A 22,362-nucleotide genomic window follows, 5' to 3' on the forward strand; every position below is an offset into this window, starting at 1 on the left:
CATCAGAGGTTCCTGCTCTTCCATTTGCATGTCCCCTTTGAGAGGGTCTGCAACAGTGGTCTGGACACACGGGTCCCCGGAGGCCTCTGGAATTAAGACAAACTGAGGACAAGCATCATTTACTGTAGGAGGGAGGTCCGGCTCCTCCTCTTCTTCCTCGGCTGGTTCCGCCGCCTGGGGCAGGATAGGCTTTAGGAACCAGGCCCCGCAACACTCACATTGGGGCTCCCACGCCAGTGCCTCCCTCCGGGAACAGCCACAATTGAGGCCAAAACACTGGGTAAACGTTTCTCCGTCCACCTCAGTTGACCTGAAACCTAGTTGTAACTGAGATGGTTCGACTCCATCTTTAAGGGCTTCACTCAGGCAGGGGCACATTAGCATCGTGACCTCCATTCCTGGCAAATTCCAGGGCTAATACACATCAGGGTGTAACCCCTGGCAGTCTCTCTCATCCTCGGGGAGGGAACACTCCATTTCTGCAACAGTGTCCTCTGCCGCTGGCGGTTTGGGTTGCAGGAACTGCGCCGCACAGTCAGGACACTTAGGCCCTTGGGTCAGCTCACCAACGGCACACTCACATGCATTCAGACGGCCGTGCAGGCATTCTTCCCCGTCTACCACGGTCATCGTGAGGGCAACTGGTGACTCAGATGCTCCGCCCATCCAGCCATCCATCACCTTCCAGTCCTTTAACACACACGGGCATACCACCATTGGCAAGACTAAATGGGGGGCCCGTATGATCCTGTACAGCCAAGGGTGTTCTTCTCGGCATCCCTTGCTTTCCTTAGGGGGAACAGAAATTTCTGATTTCTGCTCAAGACACTCCCTCCCCCTGGTGAACTCTTGAGGAGGGGCAGCACAGTCTTTTGGGGAATGTTGCAAACTCGGTACTGAGTCACCCACAGTGTGGGGGCGGGGCTCGGGTTTTCCCGCCAGTCCTGGATAACTGTTGGCAACATTTTCCCGCGCGGCCGGGAACTTAGCACGTGGCTTCCTCCGCCTTGAGGGCTTCCCCATGGCGAAACAAAAATAGGACAATTTAGAAAAACATGTACAGGGCACCCCAGGTCTGATATATCTCAGCAGCGCCTCCAAATGTAGCCCTTTTAGTGAACCGCCTGACCCACCCAATCTCACATTGGCCCCTCGTGGTCTAACCGGTTCCTTTCCCCGCAACACACCTGCTCTAAGGGACTACTGGTAACTGCGTAACACCTGTGGCTCCAGGAGATCTGAGCCTCCGCTAGCTGGGAGCCTGGGGAAACCCTTACCATTACCTGGTGCAGCGCCTCCACTTACCCAGGATCCCCGTTATGAAAGATAGCCCTGGGTAAGAAATACAACACTCATAGATATAAAACAATAACTAACACTTTACTTGAGAACATATAACACAGTACATAACATCACATAACCTTATGCTCTATCCGCATCACTTCAGCCCAATGTCTGGTGTTCCCACCCAGTGTCCTGTGATCCCCCACACCCAATGTCCCGTACTCCTACGGAGGTCGTGGGTGACTGCGCAGTCACTAAATTAAGCTAGGGCCCAGTTGGTGCACTTATATACTTCAGAGATACCTTCCGAGCACTCCGATGCTCGGGCCTGCAACTCTCTTCTAAAAGGGTCAGACGTCCGTCTGATCCTATCCAGGTACTTCTCTCCATGGACCCCAACGAGGGTCCCACTGCTTCCCGGGAACAGCAACCGAATCACGGCAACAGCAACCGCATCACGGGAACAGCAACCGCCGCTATCCCTATCTATCCCTAACGTGACAGGAACCCTAACCTAGGGCCTGTCCCTGATGAACCGCAACCTGGGATGGCTTGGGGAAAACTCCTAGGGCCTGTGGAACAATAACCTGCCCCCCCTCCCCTAGCTTCCCAGTCCTATCTGTAACTCTCTAGCTACTCCTAACTCCCAGATGCTAACAACCTGCAGCAGACACACAGCTCTCACGGTCAGCCTGCAGGCATTCACACACGCTGCACACACTGCGCCCAGCACATGCAGCGACACACACACACACACACAGCTGCACTCACACACAGCCACCTGAATCCCGCAGCAAATCCACTGCTTGCACGCTGTGCCTATTTGCCAGTGCGCACAGCCCTATTGGCCGCAAGGGAGCACCTGACCTCTGTCTCCCTATGCCTGCCCTCGCGCGATCTCTCCCTAGCTCTGGGGATCCTACCTGCGCATGCGCGACCTGTCTGGAGCCTTCCCTGCGCTGGCCACCTACTGCGCATGCGCGAACTAACGCGCAATGGCGGCGCCCTCTCCTTAAGCCGCCGGGCCGGTGGCAACGCGATCGCGGCCCTAGCACCGGCCCGATCGCATCCCCGGCAACCGGCCTGCGCCTCACAGTCCCGATCTGCTCCCTGCTCTGGCCCCCACCCTCGCGAAGTGCCGGCGGGTCCGTCGCAGCCTCCGGCGGCACCCGCTACCACACGGCACTCGCGGAGAGGGGCCAGAAAGCTCAAATTTACCTCGGGGCTACACTGCTTTAAAATCACTCCTAGATAGAGATGGGCAAATTTTGGGGGCAGTTTTGGATCCGCATCGGATCGTCCGGTTCCTTTGGTCCGTGGATTTATCTCAAAAAGGGTGATTCACGTTTTACAGATTTATTATTATTATTATTATTACTATTGCAACCAGTACACTCCACGGGTTCCACAACCCGTGGACGGATTTGCAGAATCCAATCCACGTATTCAGTAATCCGTTGGTGGTTTCTTAAGAATCCGCTAACGGATTGCTGAATCTGCAGAGTGGATTCTGCTGATCTGTCCACGAGTCGTATCCACTGGCGGTTTTTGAAGAATCCAAGCGGATTAAAACTGGTGAAATGCGTCTGCGGATTTTACAACGCGAAACGGATTTTGGGGAGAAAATGCGAGAAAATACAGGAAACGGATTTGGACGGATCCGCCCATCTCTACTTCTAGACAAAGCAGCGTAACATCTAAGGCCGCGCGTATAGTGTCCGCGACCGGCGACGCGTGACGTCACCACTAGCGAAAGTTATCTTTCGCTTTGCGGCGGCGGCGCGAGCTTCCGGGCATTTGATTTGTTCAGGGGCTGTCACAAGAGGCGACAGCCCTTGAAAAATCAAAGATTCCCAGCTTCCAAATTTGGCGACGCAACGTCACTCCGTCACGCTTACTATAAGCGCACACGGCGGCAATGTATTTGTTTTTGGGCGTGGCGGGCACTATACGCACAGCCTAAACAGTAACCCATGCCCCGCTTCTGCCAACATCTTTTTATTGGCAAAATATGATGTAGCCAGGTCCCCTGTCGGTGAGGGGCCGTGCGCGAGCAGCGCGCCTCTCTCTTCAATGCGGCCGGTTGCTGGGGACGCGCGCGGCCCGTTGCTAGGGCCACGGTCGCGTTGCTGCGGTCCCGGCGGTTCGGGGAGCAGGGCATCGCCATTATGAGTGCTGTTGCGCATGCGCAGGAGCCAGAGAGTGCAGGAGGCCCACAGACAGCTCGCGCATGCGCGTTGATAGCGCAAACGGCCTGCCAATAGTAAGAGGGCTCTTGGAAGGGACTATATATCCCATGAGCCTAGGAGCACCCCACGTGACCCCAGGGAGCCAATAGGGCTGCAGCATCTCCCTGCATGGAGATTGATACATTTTCGCGGGCTTGCAGCACGTTGGTCAGTTGGTGACCGGAGCAGCTAGGGGAAGTAGGTAGGGTGCAGGAGTCAGTGACTCTCTGCCCTAGGCCAGCAGCCCCCTAGGCCCAGATAACCCTGAGTCACAGTAGCTGAGTGTTGTAGGGACAGGCCCCAGGTTAGGGACCCTGCCCCTTATCAGTATCCAGAGAAAGTTAGGGACACAGCGGACGCTGCGTTTCCATCTTGAGGTTTGGGCTCAGACCTCCGCTGCGGCTGCAGCAGTCATCCGGGTGGGATCGCCCTGAATGGTGGTTCCGGTGTCTTCGCTCATCGGATCCTTTGTGAAGCCCGTTGCAGGCCCGAGCACTGGAGTGCTCGGCAGGTAATCCGTAACAACAATTGCACCAACAATTCTATTAGCTTTAATAGTGACTGCGCAGTCACACATATCCTCTCTCTCTAGACTGTGGGACATTGTGTGGGATTACTGGACACGGGGTGGGATCACCCGGTGTAAGGGGGGTAGCGTCCTGCGAGACGCAGTAGTTAGTGTCTCCTCTAGGGAGGGACACCTGTTGATATTATATGCAAGTACGTTCTATGCTCGCAAGTAAAGTCATTGGTTGTATTATATGCTGTTGTGTGAACTATATATATATATTGTCCTGCGAGGATCACTCCCCCTCGGCTGGGAGCCATCGCAGGTGGAGGCGCTGCACCGAGTACGAGGTTACTCTTATTATTACTATTCGTGCCCCAGGCTCCCCGTGGCGGAGGCTTAGGCCCCCTGTGAGCCTAACAGGTAACGCACCACACCTGGTAACACTAAGTTCCCCGCACACACACATTATATGCGATTGTATGGGGGAATAACCGTTACAATCCATTTTTAGAACTTAAACCCTGGGCCAAACTCTACGTCCTCACCCAGTATTCTGCCCTGAGGTTAGAAATTGTTTACATACGGATACGTTGTAACTGTCTATTGTCTCAGCTGTGCTTTATTTTTTAATAGACGACACAAACCTAATTTACAAAGGAAAACTGACCTTTTCTACTAGTCGCAGCTGTAATGGGGATCACAGTAATGTATGTGTCAGTGCTGGCCTTTAATTAGGATGAAAAAAGGAATTGGCAGCACAAACTAGCCATGGTTCTGCTAGTAATATGATTGGGATACAGTAGATGGAGCCAACTCGTGACCCTTATCTCCCCCATCTGAGCACAGCTGTTTTATGTACAATGTAATATCTCCAGCAAAGAGTGTAACATCTCTAATCAAACAGAGCCACAAAACAGCCCACTTCAGATTTAGAAGCCGTTGCCTTGTGGTTGAGAACTGGGATGTAGGAGAACGGAGCAGTCTCCGTGCTAAAACTGGACTGTAGGCGGGGGCTCTTCAATGTAAGGCTCACTGTGCCTGTATTATTCTACTTTATACTGTGTGCTGCTCTGCATTGATCAGCCGTGACCTGGAAGGCTACACCGTGTTATAGGATATTAACTCCTGTGTGTGTAACCTGCCTTTGCAGATGCAGTGCCTCGTGACAGCAGGGGGTTTAAATCTTGGGGGTTCATCTTGGTTTTTTTTTTAAATCTTTATGATTAACATATAGTGACGTCAAACTGCTTTTATTTCCTCTTGATATTACTGTGCTGGTTATTCAGAAAGCCAATAACATTAGTACTGATGTAGCCAGACTCCCTGTCCCCCGGAGCCGCATGAAGCAAAGCGCAGCGGTTCTGGGGACAGTAAAAGCTGCGGTTGCCACGGAGATATTTCCTGTGGCAGGGTAACGCCACGGTCAGGAATTCGCAGCTTCCTGGGCAGCACAAACAGTTAGGCCGAGCTCATACACTGCGCGTGCTTGCGAGAGTGCGAGCTCTTGCTGCTGTAGCACAAGCGACCTGTGCTCATAGAGTTGTAGGCGATGGGGGCGTGGCGGGGTTATGACATCACAGAGCTGGGTCACCGTGATTGACTGAACCGCTCACGTGACGCGGCCCTCGCTTGAAAAGGCAATTTTTATGTCTTTTCAAAGCGCGGTCACTCCTTCGTGCCCGCACTGGGACCGGCCTCAAGGAATCCTGCACTTTGTGCTTGGCGCGTGCACAAGTGCCATCGCACACAGTATGAGCTCGGCCATAGTCTGGCTACATCTGTATGTTTGCTACAAAATGTGTCTTATGAGCTTTGTGAAACGGCACAGTTTACGGTGCTGACCTGTTTCCTTTCCCACAGCTTGAAATCATAACCGTTTGACCACCACAGTGGTCATATGTGTGCTTATTGGACAGGGGGAGGGGAGGGGAAAGTAGATTTCTAGAAAGCAGAAGCTTTTAAAATGGGGGATGGAATTCTCACAACGAGGGCTTCACACACATGTCCCCTATATACTGTAGCACAAAATGCAGCACACACAGGTCCCCTATATACTGTAGCACAAAATGCAGCACACACATGGTGACACTTCCAAACAAAGCTTTATGCTAAATTTATCCTCAACTTGTCGTGTGCATCGTACTCCGGTTTTAAAGACTGAAACACCCAAGGCAAGACAAAAAAACAATAGAACCAGGATGGCGATCCAGAGCAACAAAAAGTGAAGGGCTAGATAGCAGGCATTGTACCAATACTCCATTATTCATCTCCATTGTACCAATACACCATTATTCATTCTCCATTGTACCAATACACCATTATTCAGCACAGAGCAAACATTTAAAAAAAAAAAAGGAGCAGAATAAACTGATCCCGCACTTATCCACAGCAGCAAGATGTGAGACAGACGGGATCGGGAAACAGAATAAAATCACGATCTTAACTTGAATAAAAAACAACATGTGGTATATATGCCGAATGGAGAAGATGACCCGCTTCTTAAACCACACCCGCCACAATTTCCAAATAATCTGGCAGCCTTGGCTCGCTTACGCAGGTAGTCCCAATATGAACTCTGGCTCCGTTCAACTATAGCCCTTTAAGCCATAGCATTTGCTTCAACCCTGGGCGGAGGAAGAGGAGAATTAGGGAAAAGAGGATCTGTAAGCTTAGACTTTCTGGCTAACCACTGTGTGTCTTTCCCATTTGTTATGATACTTATGCTGTATAATAAAAACATGCATCTCTCTCCTGTGATGTAAAGTCCCTCCCTCTTTTTATTTCTGTACCCCTTCCTTCTCCCTATAACTGAGGAAACACTATAAAAACTATTAAAAAAAGGGAAGAACTAGAAGGCAGGTTCACCTCCAACGCGTTTTGCGCCTGAGTTTGCGCTTTGTCAGAGTACGAGTTTAACCCCCCCGCCAGGCTGTTATGTGCCGATCCTCACCAGAATCTCCGCTATCCTCCCAAGGATAGAAATACACTGGAGAGACGGACCGAGGGAAGTGGGCGGGGGGGAGGGGGGAGGGAGGGAGATAGTGCTACCTGTAGTGGAGGACCGCCACATACACAGACAAAATATTTAAAGATAGAACATGAATAATAATAAAATTAAAAAATACATCTAAAATTAGGAGCACAATTAAAATAAACTATTATGAAGTAGTATAGGTTGATAACCGATCTTCTGCAAACCAGAAACCTCTAAAAGGTAGAAAAATGTGTGCCGCCACATCAGAAGACCTGAATTCAAGGATGAAAAGATACCCAGAAAGGATGATCCACTCCAAGCAGACGAAGAACAGACGCCTCTACAGATCAAAGGTTTTTTTTAGCCACTTAAGGAGCCATCAAACTCATTGATTTACTTTCTGGTTCTATGATGCCCAGACTGAATTAATGCTGGAAATTACCAGCAAACAACAAGGCACTTCCAGGAGCATGATGTTTCAAGGACAGGCCTTTATAACCTTTGGGCAAAAGTATTGCAGAACACGTACTTTTTTTTATTTTGATACAAAGAAAGATATATTGAAAGATTATTTTCAAGCAGATCTCTCTCTGGGACCTGCTTGAAAATAATCTTTCAATATATCTTTCTTTGTATACATTTTTTTTTTAAATACAAGAGAAATACAGTGATTTACCCACAAACCTACAAGTTTAGTGAGTTTAAGTTGCCCAGGCAGGAATTTAACCCACAACCTTCTGTATTCAAGGCCCCTACACCCCACCTCCCCTACACCCCACCTCCCCTACACCCTGCCTCCCCTACACCCCGCCTCCCCTACACCCCGCCTCCCCTACACCCCGCCTCACCTACACCCCACCTCCCCTACACCCTGCCTCCCCTACACCCCGCCTCCCCTACACCCCGCTTCCCCTACACCCCGCCTCCCCTACACCCTGCCTCCCCTACCCAATGCTCACTTGTTCCTTATACAATTTTAGAAAAAATGTGGTATATTTTTAAATGTATTAATATAGAGACAGAGTCTAATTTCATTGCTATATTATTTAATACAAACAAGAGCTATGACAGTATTATCCTTTATAAGTCTGGTGATACTTGTTGTACCTATTCTTGTCCTGTTTTGCAGCCAAGAGACTGATACTGTACATAAATCCCTAAAAGAGAATGTGTGTTTTGGAAAAATGCTCCTTTTTTTGCGCTCACTTTCATCAAATGTAAAATGCGTGTTGGTCGGGTTTCTTACATCTGGCGCAGATTGTTAAACAGGGAGCATTTTTATCACCTAAGAGAACAGGGGAAAAAACAGTGCAAAATAAACATGTTATATATTATTGATGTAGCAGTGACCCCTGATTCATCCCGAGGGATGGGAGGTTGCGCTTGCAAAGGGTAGTTGCAAAAGCCCGCGAAGGAGGAGAGTACATTTGGTGGGAGAGGAGCAGTTCCTTGACCCAGCAGCCCCTGCGGGGAGGGTCAGGTGAGAGCGTTTAGCCTATGGGCGAAGGAGTTGCCGGAGATATAGGCAGTGGTTGCGCGCACGTGTAGCCAGAGCTTTGTGGAGAGACGAGGAGACGGAGATACTGCGCGGGGAGGTTGTACCCCCCCCCCAGGCGCAGGCCAGGTGCCCCAGGCCCAGCTAGCCCTGAGTCACCTTAGAGACAAGCTGATCTAGGGACCGCCTTAGTAAGGGTCTTACCCCTGTACTGTTGAGTTGGCCCGGGACTATTCTGTCGAGAGGGAGATCTGCACTCAGACCCCCTTTGGAGTTATCCGAGTCCGAGAGGGAGCGCCCCGGACCCTAGCGAGGGAAAGAGCGTTGTCCACACCGAGACCCCTTTTGAAGATCGTGGCCGTTCCGAGCACCGGAGTGCTCGGCAGGTATTTCATCAAGTGCACCAACTGTAACTTTCAATTACCCTGGACATAGTGGCTGCGCAGTCACCCATACACACACATAAGGCCGGTTGTGAGCGGGAGAACTGAGTAGCATATTTGGACACGGGGTGGGATCACCCGGTGGCGGGATTGGGCGAAGTTGTTGTTGGCGTCCACCGAGGCGCAAGTTATTGTTGGCGTCCGCCGAGGCGCAAGGGATGTTGACGTCCGCCGTGGCGTGTTATACAATGTGTACCTGCATACCGGAATGTCATGCCATGTAATGTATCGTGAGTTTGATCTACCAGTAAAAGAGATTGGTTTTAGAACTTGGCTGTGTAAAGGTAATTCTTGTATTTACGTCCTGCGAAGACTAACTCCCCCTTTGGCGGGATCTGTCGCAGGTGGAGGCGCTGCACCTGATATATATATTGTATGCACCCCAGGCTCTCCGTGGCAGAGGCTTAGGCCCTGTGAGCCAGCAGGTAACACAGCACATAGTAACAGCTTGCTAGTGATAGGAAGCAGGGTTACATTAATAATAATAAAAATAATAATAACAACAAATGTGCACCTGGTAACTTCTCCTATTGTCTCTACCAAGATCACAAACTGAAACCCGCATGGAAAAACTGGAGTTAAATACCTTGATATAGAGGCACATTCACAGTAGAATCGGACAACTTTCCGCCGATTGCAGCTCGCCGCCGGCATTTTCGCTGCTACGGTAAGTTATTAAGGGGTTAACCTTAGGGGTAGGGTTATGCGGTTAGGGTAGGAAGTTAAGGTTAGGGATTTTCGGGTAAGGGCAAGAGGTTAAGGCTTAGCTTTTTAGGTTAAGGGGTTAAGGATTTTAGGGTGAAGATTAGCGTTAGCATTAGGGGTTTAGGTTAGGGGTTTATGGGTTAACGTAAGGACTTTACGTTAGGGGCTTTTGGTTTAATGGGTAAGGTTAGGGGGTTACCTTTGCGGTGAGATGGCCGGGGGAGAGTTGGCTGCGGAGGAGTGGCTGTGGCAAGTTATTATGGACCACCTTCTCATTGCCATTATGACATCCCAGGTACATCATAGACACTTGCCCGTTTTCCAGCGGGTGATCAGGCAGACCGCCCCAAAGGCGCCCCAGCCGGATCCAAACAGAAGATAGAGCCCCCTCCACTTACGTGTCCAGCATCCTGGATATGGCGTGATTGCTCCTGGAGTGATCACATGACCCGGAAGTGCCAGATGTCCGGGTGCACTCCCGACCATCCGCACTGTTAATTGCAAAGGGCCATGTGCCTTCCTTTGCCCCAGTTTTCCCCCAATACATAAGTTCATATACTGTAGGTCTATTAAGCACAGAAAAACAAATGTGCATAAAAAAGGTGACAAATGAGTACACAGAGTCAATAAGAAACATTTATCATTAAAAAAGAGATGATAAATATGTTATCGACATACTACAGTATGCTGCATGTCATGTTATCCATTTGCTCTGGATGAAACAGCCGCCTTGCTCTTGTGTACGGTCACCACCCCTTGGAAAGTTGGAATAGAACTACAGTAGCTGGATTAAGCTGCAGCTCCTTGTGACTTGGAAAGTTCACTTTTCTATGGCAGTATCTCATGCTCTAAATAAACATTGTAAAATGCACTTTTAACTTCAACTTTGAGTCCTTTAAACACTGAGGGGCTTATTCCAGTAGCTTTGATAAAATCACTGCCAAATCGAACGGTTTGACATGACCCTGCCTCAGAAAGTCAGAAACCGTGAGGTAGGAAAATGCCAAACAGCTCGGGATAGCAGTGCCCTTATCTTAGCCTTTTTCAAAGTTCTGCCCCTGCGATCTGCCTGCAGTCTGTAAGGCTGCGGCACCGCTGCCTGCGCTACACGTGCGTCTGCCAGGCAGGCGCGCGTGCAGCCGAGTCCCCCGGTCTGCAGTGAGCTGCAGGGGGAAAGACAGGAGGGGTGGGGGGGCGTGATGGGGGAGTGACGGGTGCGCGGCCGTGACATCACCCAGCAGGTTCGCCCTCATTGGCTGAACCGCTGGGGGCGTGGCCTAGCGCTCCATCGCGAGTCCTGATCTAAATTCTCTTGAGAGCAGGAGAAATTGTCTGCGCAGCGCGGCGGCCCCCCCTCTTAGCGGGCCCGGCCCCATTGTGGAGCAGCTCTTGTCCCTGCAGCGTCCGCCACAGCGAGCGCTGCAGTAGCTAGTGGGGACCTGGCCTAAGAGCTGCACAGAGAGAGAGCTGCATCTCCCTGCACAGCTCTTACAGGCGATCGCACTGTTTGTATTTTATTTTATTAACACAGTATTGAAGCAGGGCATCTCCGGAGCTGAACCGCATTAATTTCTGCCCCGGGGACCCCCTTCCTCCCCGAGTTACAGGCCCCGGTATCTCTATGTTTCAATCTCACACATCACGTGACCAGGACATTTAAACTTTGCGGGGATACTGGCACCCCATAACGGGGCGCGGAGCCTGTAACTCGGGAAGCACGGGGGCCCCGAGGCTGAAATGAACGTGGTTCAGCTCTGGAAACCCCTGCTTTAATACTGTGTTATTAAAATAAAATAAAAGCAGCTTCATTACCTTATTGGCTAGCCGCTAAGGTAATAAATGGGTTAAACTAGAGTACCTGGTTTGTTGGTGTAGAGGTGGTTAGTGAAGGGCTTAGTTGCCCCAGGGTAGGGGCTTAGGCCTACTGGTAAGGTTGCGGCAGGAGTACTACCGTAACGGTAATGAATGGGTTAACCCCACCCCCTACCCACCCGAGAGCCCTAACCACCTACCCCAGGGCAACGACCCTGTTGGCGGACGCTCACAGAGGTATGCAAGGGAGGCTGGTTATGGTGAAATTAAATAAGGCTTTTATTGCGCCTGTTTCCTTAACATCAGGAAACCATCCAAACAAGGGTAAACAAAGCTTCTATTCACTTGGGAGTATTTCTAGTGAAATACTATGCATTCCACAACTCCCTTTAGATAAGCATGTCTCCCAGCCCCAAACATATAGCATGAAATGAACAGATATAAAAAGTATTATAAATGAAAGTCTTATCTGTTAGCTGGGCTGCTGTAGGGGAAGCTTCTCTGCTCTCTTGGAACCGCACCCTTGTGTGCACAGGAAATGTCAGGCTCCAGGTTAGAATCTTGTCCCCATTGTCTTGTGGTCAGCTTGTCGCTCAAGACATCTGTCCTTCCTTGGTTCAGCCCAGTTGTGGAGTAAGGAATCTCTGCTCTGTCTCCAAGTTCAGCTCAGGTGTCAGCTAAGGAGTCTCACTTCCTGTCTCAAAAGACAGGCTTTTCTAAGCAATCTAATCAGGCAGGTGGTGTTTGTTAATTGACTACCAGCAGTTAACCACCACACTGCTGGATTAGAGGCACATTACCTGAACAGGGATAACTCCCCTGTTACAGCCCCCCTTCACCCACCCCCTCTACCACCAATAAACATCAAAATACAATGCAAATACCGATACTAGCCAATACACCCATTGATTGCCAGTGTGGTTACCTATGCCCTCAATGGGAGCAAAGATAACCCCAATAGCAATGAATGGGCACCCTACTACCCACCCCCTCTACCCCCATCTCCTCCCTCTCAACACATACAGTACAGTAATGGGCAAAATCCCTATTATCCAGATCTGGATAATAGCTGATTTTCCCATTAAAAATAAAACAGTACTCAGCCAACATATAGTAAATTAAAGTTGTACTTACCCCTCCCAGGATGAAGGCCGCCCTATCTCCGTCCTATTCGTCTTCCATGAGCAGCAACGTTAAAATAAATAAAACTAACTACTGGCCACTAACCCCTTCATTACCTTAGCGGTTATTAACCGTTACACATACAAACTTGCTCGAGAAGTGCCCAAAACTGTCGATAAGTGAGTTATCGAAGCTACTAGAATAGGCCCCTGACAGTGCAAATGCCAATTTCCTTGGACATGTAATCTGATAATTAGAAAATAATCCGGTTTGTAATGATTTTTAGATTGGGTTATCTGCTAATTTGCCTTAGTGCTATTAGTATTAGTGAATTACACAGCAATATGCCGCAGGCCACTTCGGCCGACAATGGGGTCGTGCATTGTAATCAGGATACAATTTTCCAGCTTTAATGTGTTCCTATCTCGTCACTGTTACCATGGAAACAGATAAGTGTCTACATCCCGAGGATCATATATGGAAGCTTTAAACTGGTTTGAGTCAGTTTAAATGCTTCAGTTAACCCCTGTTACCTCGGACTGCTGGATTCTCAGCAAGTCAGCTGCTTATGTTATATGAATTGGTTAACCTAAATCACTAGGACTAGGCGTGTGGTAGAAACAATGCAATGTGGATCTATTATTTTGCAATAACATACACATTGAGATTACATGCTGGCGTAACAGCTCAGGCGGCTGTGCATCAAGTTCAATGCTGTATTTCTGTTACATTGACACTGATACATTTTGAACATACAGTATCAATGCAAAAGGTACTTTGGCCCAAATCCACAAAAGGGTGCAAAATACTATATTAGCACACCTTCACTCCCATATAAAAAAAAGGTTAGCTGAGGCGTGCTAAAACCTAGCACCCTTTGTGCATCTAGAGCAGGGGTGTGCAAACTTTTTAGTCTGCACCCCCATGCCTGCTTACCCCCATTGCTCGCGCCCCCCCACCTGCTCTCCCCCATTGCTTGCGCCCCCCCTGCCTGCTCTGCCCCACTGCTCGTACCCCCCTCCCTGCTCCTCTCTTACCTTTTTTCCGGCGTCATCTGACTTCGCGTTGCCATGCCAAGGTCAATGAGGCATACAGAGGCCTCGCACGCTCCCCCGTCATTTAATTTAAATGCTTTGGGGAAGAGCGCGGGGCCTGTGTAAATGCTGCCCCCCCCGAAAATGTTGCGCCCGCCAGTTTGCGCCACCCCTGATCTAAACCTTCGTGTCTCTCATGCGTCAACTTGCAATGTGGGACGTGGTTATACAGTAGAAGGAGCTCGGGAAGAGTTCTCTTTTCATTTCTTATTCACTTCACAGCAGTTATACACATGACATACAGTAATAATATCATCATGGGAATAAGCGCTCGAGGCATAAAAGTAACATTAGGAAAAGGAGTCCCTGCCCCGAAGAGCTTACGTTTTAGTTATCTATTCTGACTAGTGATCTGCATAAGAAGTGTAACTACTGATTTGTATCAAAATGATACTCACGAGTAACACGTTTCTCACATCTGTCAAGGGCCTGAAGTCAAATGCACTTTTTCAGGAGCTTGGTCCCGTGCCTTCTTAGCCTGAGATTATAGTCCACGCTGGCGCGCATGCGCACACACGCACACTGTCGCACGCGCCTCTCGCCCGAGCGATGGGTGAATTCAGCTTCGAGCGATTTTATTTATAAAATGTTTTACCATGAAGTAATGCATTGAGTGCTACCTCTTCGTATTCAAGTATGTCCTGGGCAGATTGGGGAGGCGTGGCGGAGGCGTGGCAGACGCGTCACCAGGCTGGTTCACCGTGATTGGCTGAACCGCTCACGTGACGCGGCCGTTGCTTGAAAATACACTTTTTTTCCCGTCTTTTCAAAACGCGGTCGAGCCGTTGCGCTCCGTTGTGTGCGCGCACACTAGGGGCGGCCTCGTAGGGATTCTGCCTGTACGGACTATAATCTCAGCCTTACGGATATGCAAACCCTGGGCACTCGTGGGATTTAATCAAGGCCAGAAGGAGCTCCCAAGTGATCTATAAAAACCGGCTCCTCCTAGCCTTGCTGCTCTACCTCGGTGGTGGCCAACTCCAGTCCTCAAGAGCCACCAACAAGTCAGGGTTTAAGGGTACCCCTGCTTCAGCACAGGTGGCTCAATCAATGGCTCAGTCAATGGCTGACCCACCTGTGCTGAAGCAGGGATATCCTTTAAACCTGACCTGTTGGTGGCCCTGGACGACTGGAGTTGAGCACCCCTGCTGTACCTGTAATTTTTGGTATAATACAATGAATAATACCGATAGCTCAGTGTAAATGTTATCCTTTATTTGTAAAGCACCAACATATTCCACAGCGTGGTACGGTGGTGGGGGGGGAGGAAGGGCACAGAGTGAACAAGAAGCCGTTTTGCAGATAATGTATTAGATAAGTTACAGTATACGAGTCAATTCCAATATAAAGTGGAAGATGAATCACAGACACAATAAACAATATTCATGCTGAAAATGTAATTGAGTAAACATTTACTTTGAAATGTAGTACAATTTAATATGCAGCATGTAGTGTATTTCAGCTGAAGAGTATTGTGTTGTGTGTGTGTGTGTGTGTGTGTGTGTGTGTGTGTGTGTGTGTGTGTGTGTGTGTGTGTGTGTGTGTGTGTGTGTGTGTGTGTGTGTGTGTGTGTGTGTGTGTGTGTGTGTATTTAATCCTTTCCACTATCAGACCAGACTGGTTATGATATTGATTGTCAAGCTGCACAGTAATCTTTATGGCCTTCTGAAGGTCATACATCAAAAGCAGCAGTCCCCCTGCTCAATTGTGTTTTGTTTTTTAAACAGGGGGTCACCAGCGCTGAATGGCATTGATTTCATCTCCAGGTCCCGAGACACAGAACTGTATAGATAGCGCCAGTACAGCGCCTCTAAGCACAGCTTTCACGGCTGCCTCCTTACCTGCTGCCCCCTCCTTCTGAACCACACTATCAAATGACATTGCAGACATCACCAATGGGACGTCACATGGCGTCACATTGCCATGGTGACACAACATCATTTGACGCTGCAATGTCGCGTTACCATGGCAACGAGAAGCCGTGACGCCACGTTGGTGACGTCCGCTGCGTCATTAAATGCTGTGGTTCAGAAGGAGAAGCAGGACGGCAGGTAAGCAACAGCTAAATGACTTCCCATCAAGCCTGATAGGCCCGAGAGCACAGCAAAAGTATATAGGGGTGGACATTTGGGCCGTCCCCAAATTTTGCCACCCTAGGCTCGGGCCCAACGGGAAATCCGCCACTGCCGGTACGTCCCCTCCAAGCGGCAACAAAATGGCAGTTTAAATCTCCCGTGTTATGCCAGCCAATAGAAAGCTGCTACATCATCTGTTGCAGTGTTCTCTGGGCCCGCATGATGCAGGTTATTGAAATTCATGGTAGTATTAGTGGTACATTTCCCGGTATGTATCTCTGGAAGCAGGGAGACACCGGAGCCAGGGTGGACTTCTGCTTTGAGTAAATATTAAATGTCATCTAGAAATATATACTTTTTTTTTGTGCAAGGGGGGGGGCAGAGAATGAGGAAGGTGATGGCGGCAGCGTGACTCACGGGGAGCCGGGAGTAGGGCAGTCACAGAGCGGAGGAGGACGTGTGCACTGCAGAGGAGGGCGATGGAGACTGTGGCAGAGGATGCCCCAACGCAATGTCTTGTACCTGTATATGATATATACCCTGTTCACTTATGTAACTATGTATTTGTAACCATGTATTATTTGTCATCTTAACTCTGTGCCCAGGACATACTTGAAAACGAGAGGTAACTCTCAATGTATTACTTCCTTGTAAAACATATTATAAATAAATAAACGCTCTGGCCTCTTGCCTGGGTGAGAACTTACAGTGCCAGGGGAGTACCTCTACATCCAGGTAAGGAATATTAACTGAGGGTGGGTGTGTGAGAGAGGATGAAGGGGTGAGAGAGGATGAAGAGGGGATTAACGGGGGTGAGAGGATGAAATGGTGGTGAGGGAATGAGAATGAAAGGGTGGAAGAGAGAGGACTGTATCAGGACGGGGCAAGTCCAGCCAACGCACAAAAGATTCAGACATTTTGGTGGTGGGGGGGGGGATGTGGGGGTGGTAGCGCATGACTGAAGATTTGCCTAGTGCGTCAAATACCCTTGAACCGGCCCTGATCAGACCCTTTGCATCCAGATCAGTAACCCCCCTGCACTTTGTAAATGTAGAAACTCAATCACTCCACATTTACTGTAGCAACACCAATGTGATTTCTGTACCAGAGGCAGAAGAAATAACACAAGGGAAAGAGTTAAAGTTGTTACCACTAGGCAAAAAGGAATGCATTAGCACAAGAGCTATGTAGAGCCGTTACAGGAATATCATATACTGTAGAATTTGACCACACCTTAAATAAATTATGATTGTTAAAAAAAAGAGCGATAATGGTGAAAAGCAGGGTTGCAGACCCGTCTGAAACATGTGAATGCGCCCACAAGTCATATTTTCATTAGTTGTATGCTATACAGTGGAAGGTTTTTGTCACTTTTTTTTACCCACAATAACTTATTTAAGTTGTGGTTGAAACCAATCCCTGCTTCAAATTGCAAAGCCTATATAACCAGTGTCACATTTTTGAGACCCAAAAGGTGAAAACAGCTGTCTGTGAGCAGGCTTACTGACAATGCACTTTAAACCAGCCTGTGTTGAAAAGCTGTGTAGTGCAACAGACATAAGCTTATAGGGCTCCATTTCAAAATGAATTTGCAGCAAAAGGTGACACTGTGTGCTAATTTGCATGTCATTTCCCAGAATTCCTTGCTGCAGTGGAAGCTCTGCATGCTAGGGAATAATAGTTAAAAGCAGGGTTGCAGACCTGTCTGGGATGTGCATGTGCTCACAAGTCATATTATTTGCTGTATGATTTGGGAATGTATTGCTCTGATTGTTCATATTGAGAGAAAATTACTAAAAAAATAATAATAATAATAATAATACTCATGTTCCCATCACATTCCTACTGACCTACTGCAGGTCAACAGTGTAACCCAGTCCTGGTTTGTATTCTTATTTGCTGGCATATGAACAGTAGAATACAGAAGAATAAAACATGGTGTTCATTGGCAGGTACAAGTCACATCGTAGGCTTAACTGTACCCAAAGATTTGATACAGATGTGATAGAAATGTGGTATCAATTGAGAAGGGGAATCAGCCCAAAATAGAAATATATAAAAGTGCTGTGAAAAAGCTTTAATTATTATTGGAAGAGCCGATTACTCATGTTAGGGGGGTACCAAAAGCCCGACATCCTTCTTGGGTAACATGATATTATGGAATATCAACAGCAAACCACACCTACATTTACTACTACTGTACTGTACGTGTCTCCATTCACTACAACAGGGGCTGCACTCTAATCCTGAGCACCCCTGTACTATACTATCACTGTGCCTGTAAATAGATATACTAACCAGGCTGAGTTTGAATTCTTGCTAAGGTGGAAACACAGAGGTTTATGTATCAACTCAAACAAGCTCATTTTGTAGCAAGTTTTGTTGTGAATTTGTGGCTGCATGAAATATTAACGCGTCTCATACATCTGATGCAGACCGCTGGGGTTATTTTACACCACGTCAGATCTGTCAGGTTGTGATGCTAAGAAAGGTACTGTATGATGGGCCGAGATGTACAATCTGATACACCTCATATCCACAAAATTGGAAGCGGTCGTATATTGGACAAAATATATGTATTTGTAGGTTTTATACATTGAGGCCAAGAGAGGCAGGATGAAAAAAAAAAACATATTCATTTAATGTCAAATTTTGGACATAAGAAACCCAGAGACATATTTATCAGAGGAAGGGGATCCTATTGAAATTGATTTAAGCGTTTCTTACATCTGAAGGCATTTTTTTTTTTTGTACAATATTCATTATTTTTCTTCTGTACTGGCAGTGCACACAGCACTGCACATAGAGTTCTGGCAGCGCACACAGCACTGCACATAGAGTTCTGGCAGCGCACACAGCACTGCACATAGAGTTCTGGCAGCGCACACAGCACTGCACATAGAGTTCTGGCAGCGCACACAGCACTGCACATAGAGTTCTGGCAGCGCACACAGCACTGCACATAGAGTTCTGGCAGCGCACACAGCACTGCACATAGAGTTCTGGCAGCGCACACAGCACTGCACATAGAGTTCTGGCAGCGCACACAGCACTGCACATAGAGTTCTGGCAGCGCACACAGCACTGCACATAGAGTTCTGGCAGCGCACACAGCACTGCACATAGAGTTCTGGCAGCGCACACAGCACTGCACATAGAGTTCTGGCAGCGCACACAGCACTGCACATAGAGTTCTGGCAGCGCACACAGCACTGCACATAGAGTTCTGCAGGCACAGCGAGTCGCTGCTCTAGGTGCTGAGTTTTGCTGCCTGAGGCACAGGGAGATTACGTGATTTGTCCACGGAGCTGCCCCAGGATTAAACCAGGAGATGTTAGTCTGGGAAGGGGGTCTATAGATTATTCTAGACACCTCTATACAAAGTCACAATACAGCAATCTATAACATTCGTATGGCCCTGCTCAGCCCTGTGCAGCCACACCTGGGGTGAAACCTACAGCATATTGTCAGTGTTTCAGTTCACATGGCAGACTGCAAAGACTTTAGTTGTGACCCGTGCACAGCAGGTCAGTCCAACAGTGTATGGTTAAATTGCAGTGGAAGGTTACAGACTATTTGACCCCTTTGCTACCAGAAGGGATGCTGCTGGCCCCTCTAATAGTGAAGGGATCACACCTTGTTATTAATGGAGGTGCTGCTGCAGCACAGTTGTGACAGCAGGGTGAGGACAGCAGCCCTTACCTTGCTCTCTGCGGGCCCATGCACCAGGCTGGTGCTCTCGTCGGCTGCTGGCTTGGAGGTGGACTCCTTTTCTTCAGGCTGCATCTTTGGGAAATGCTGGTGAGACGCTGGGATCCCTCCTGCTGCAGGTGAGCACCCTCCTGTACCCCCCTATATCTCTGTATGCTTCCCCTCACTCTGTGGTCCCTCCACACTGCTTATTCCCTGTGCCTGCCTCTCGCCTCTTCCCAATGACATTCCCTCTCCCCCTCCTTTACTTCGTACCCCTCCCTTTATTTCCCTCCTCCTCCCTCTACACCACATCTCTTATTCTCTGTGATTATCTCTCCCGCTTTCCGTACATCGTCTCTTCTCTATTTAATCATCTGACTCTCTTCCTCTCTACTGTATTTCCATTTCCTCTGTGCTTCTATTTCGACTCATTCTTGGTTTCTCTCTCTTCCTTTGTATCAATTTCCATTCACTCTGTCTTTCTCCCCTTGTTATCTCTTGTAATCTCTCTCTATTTCCCCTTATTATTGCTACTTCCCTGTGTATGATCTCTCTGCTTCCCTCTGTATTATCTTTCTACTTCTCTCTGTATTATCTCTGCTTCCCTGTGTATTATCTCTCTACTTCCCTCTGTATTATCTCTACTTTTCTCTTTATTATCTCTCTGCTTCCTCTGTATTGTCTCTCTGCTTCCCTCTGTATTGTCTCTGCTTCCCTCTGTATTGTCTCTACTTCTCTCTTTATTATCTCTCTGCTTCCCTCTGTATTGTCTCTACTTCCCTCTGTATTATCTCTCCGCTTCCCTCTGTATTATCTCTCCGCTTCTCTCTGTATTATCTCTCTACTTCCCTCTGTATTATCTCTCTACTTCCCTCTGTATTATCTCTCTGCTTCCCTCTGTATTATCTCTCTGCTTCCCTCTGTATTATCTCTCTGCTTCCCTCTGTATTATCTCTCTGCTTCCCTCTGTATTATCTCTCTGCTTCCCTCAGTATTATCTCTCTGCTTCCCTCTGTATTGTCTCTACTTCCCTCTGTATTATCTCTCTACTTCCCTCTTTATTATCTCTCTACTTCCCTCTGTATTATCTCTCTACTTCCCTCTGTATTATCTCTCCACTTCCCTCTGTATTATCTCTCTGCTTCCCTGTGTATGATCTCTCCGCTTCCCTGTGTATTATCTCTCTGCTTCCCTCTGTATTATCTCTCTGCTTCCCTCTGTATTATCTCTCCGCTTTCCTGTGTATGATCTCTCCGCTTCCCTCTGTATTATCTCTCCGGTTCCCTCTGTATTATCTCTCCGCTTCCCTCTGTATTATCTCTACTTCCCTCTTTATTATCTCTCTGCTTCCCTCTGTATTATCTCTCTGCTTCTCTCTGTATTGTCTCTGCTTCCCTCTGTATTGTCTCTGCTTCCCTCTGTATTATCTCTCTGCTTCCCTCTGTATTATCTCTCCGCTTCCCTCTGTATTATCTCTCTGCTTCCCTCTGTATTATCTCTCTGCTTCCCTGTGTATTAGCTCTCTACTTCCCTCTATTATCTCTCCGCTTCCCTCTGTATTATCTCTCTGCTTCCCTCTGTATTATCTCTCTGCTTCCCTCTGTATTATCTCTCCGCTTCCCTCTGTATTAGCTCTCTGCTTCCCTGTGTATTAGCTCTCTGCTTCCCTCTGTATTTATTTCACCTTCTCTGTCTGTTTCTTTCAATGTTTCTCACATACTATGTCCTCACTCTCTTCACCTGAATAAGATTTACACTTGTATTCTCTCCTACACCTTTTACTCTGTATTTCTCTCTCCCTATATTTTTAATATGTCCCCTCTTTTGCTCTCTATTTCTCTCTTCTATTTCCCCATAATCTCCCCTGTTCTAAATATCTATATATTTTTCTTCTTTTATATTTCGATGTACTGTATCTCAATATTTCTCTCCTCTCTGTATTACCTTCCCCTCCCTTGATATTAAGTGCTCTCTCCCCCTCTCTCTTTAATTTGGACAGGCTACCTATCTCCCTCAGATGTTCCCTTTCATGCTCCATATGAATTTCTCAGTGTTTTGCTGTATTTCTCTCCCTTTCCATTTTTTCTGCCACCCTCATTCAGTTCCTATTCCTTAACCACCTCCTGTACAAACACATACTGTAGCTCATCTCAATAAACATCTGCCAGTGATCAATTCTCCTTTCTGCCTTTTACTGGCTAACTTCACAACTTCATGTGCTCTGTTCTCACTATCTGCTTTGCAGAATATTCCCTTTGTAGTCACTCCTCTGTATATCTTATACTATATTAGTGAAAGCACTGTATGTTTGCCTGCCTGCATGCATGCATGCCTGCCTGCTGGATGTCCGGTGTCCCTAGGGGAAATCTCATTGGTCCCTTGGGCCGCCCCCGCACACCTCTCATTGGCCTGAGGCGGAGTGACGGCCCAAAGGACACACAGGGACACAAACACACACACAGGGACACACACAGGGACACACACAGGGACACACACAGGGACACACACACACACACACACACACACACACACGGGGACACACGGACACACACACGGACACACGGACACACACGGACACGGACACACACACCACACACACACACACAGGGACACACACACACACACACAGTAGGGGGGGGTGTACATTAGCAGCATGTATAACCCGGGGAGGGGGGGGCTCACATACCCGCGCGCACCTCCTCCTCTCCCCGTGTGTCCCGCGCTTTCAACCCCCCCCCCCCCCTCCCCCCCGGCGCCGCTACAGTCAGCGGAGGAGCGAGTGCCCGGGACACAGCGGGGGAGCGGCCACAACAAGCTGCCTCCCGCCTCAGTTCCACGTGGGAGCGGCCGGACGGGTGAGTGAGCGGCCTTCACCCACCCCTCACCCCCCTTCACCCAACCCTCACCCCCCTTCAAATCACCTCCC

General features: G+C 48.5%; 1 protein-coding gene across 1 annotated transcript in view; it reads right to left on the bottom strand.

The window, feature by feature from the left end:
- SLC2A1 (solute carrier family 2 member 1) overlaps positions 1–19,665 on the bottom strand; it is a 213,579-nt gene extending 193,914 nt beyond the window's left edge. Inside the window, exon 1 of the mRNA XM_075605800.1 lies at positions 19,446–19,665. Within this exon, the coding sequence (XP_075461915.1) occupies positions 19,446–19,529 (84 nt within the window). The 5' untranslated portion in view covers positions 19,530–19,665. The remainder of the gene's footprint in view (positions 1–19,445) is intronic.
- Positions 19,666–22,362: the final 2,697 nt, after the last annotated feature.

The sequence above is a fragment of the Ascaphus truei genome, chromosome 6, assembly GCF_040206685.1.
Source record: "Ascaphus truei isolate aAscTru1 chromosome 6, aAscTru1.hap1, whole genome shotgun sequence".
Classification (NCBI taxonomy): Eukaryota; Metazoa; Chordata; class Amphibia; order Anura; family Ascaphidae; genus Ascaphus; species Ascaphus truei.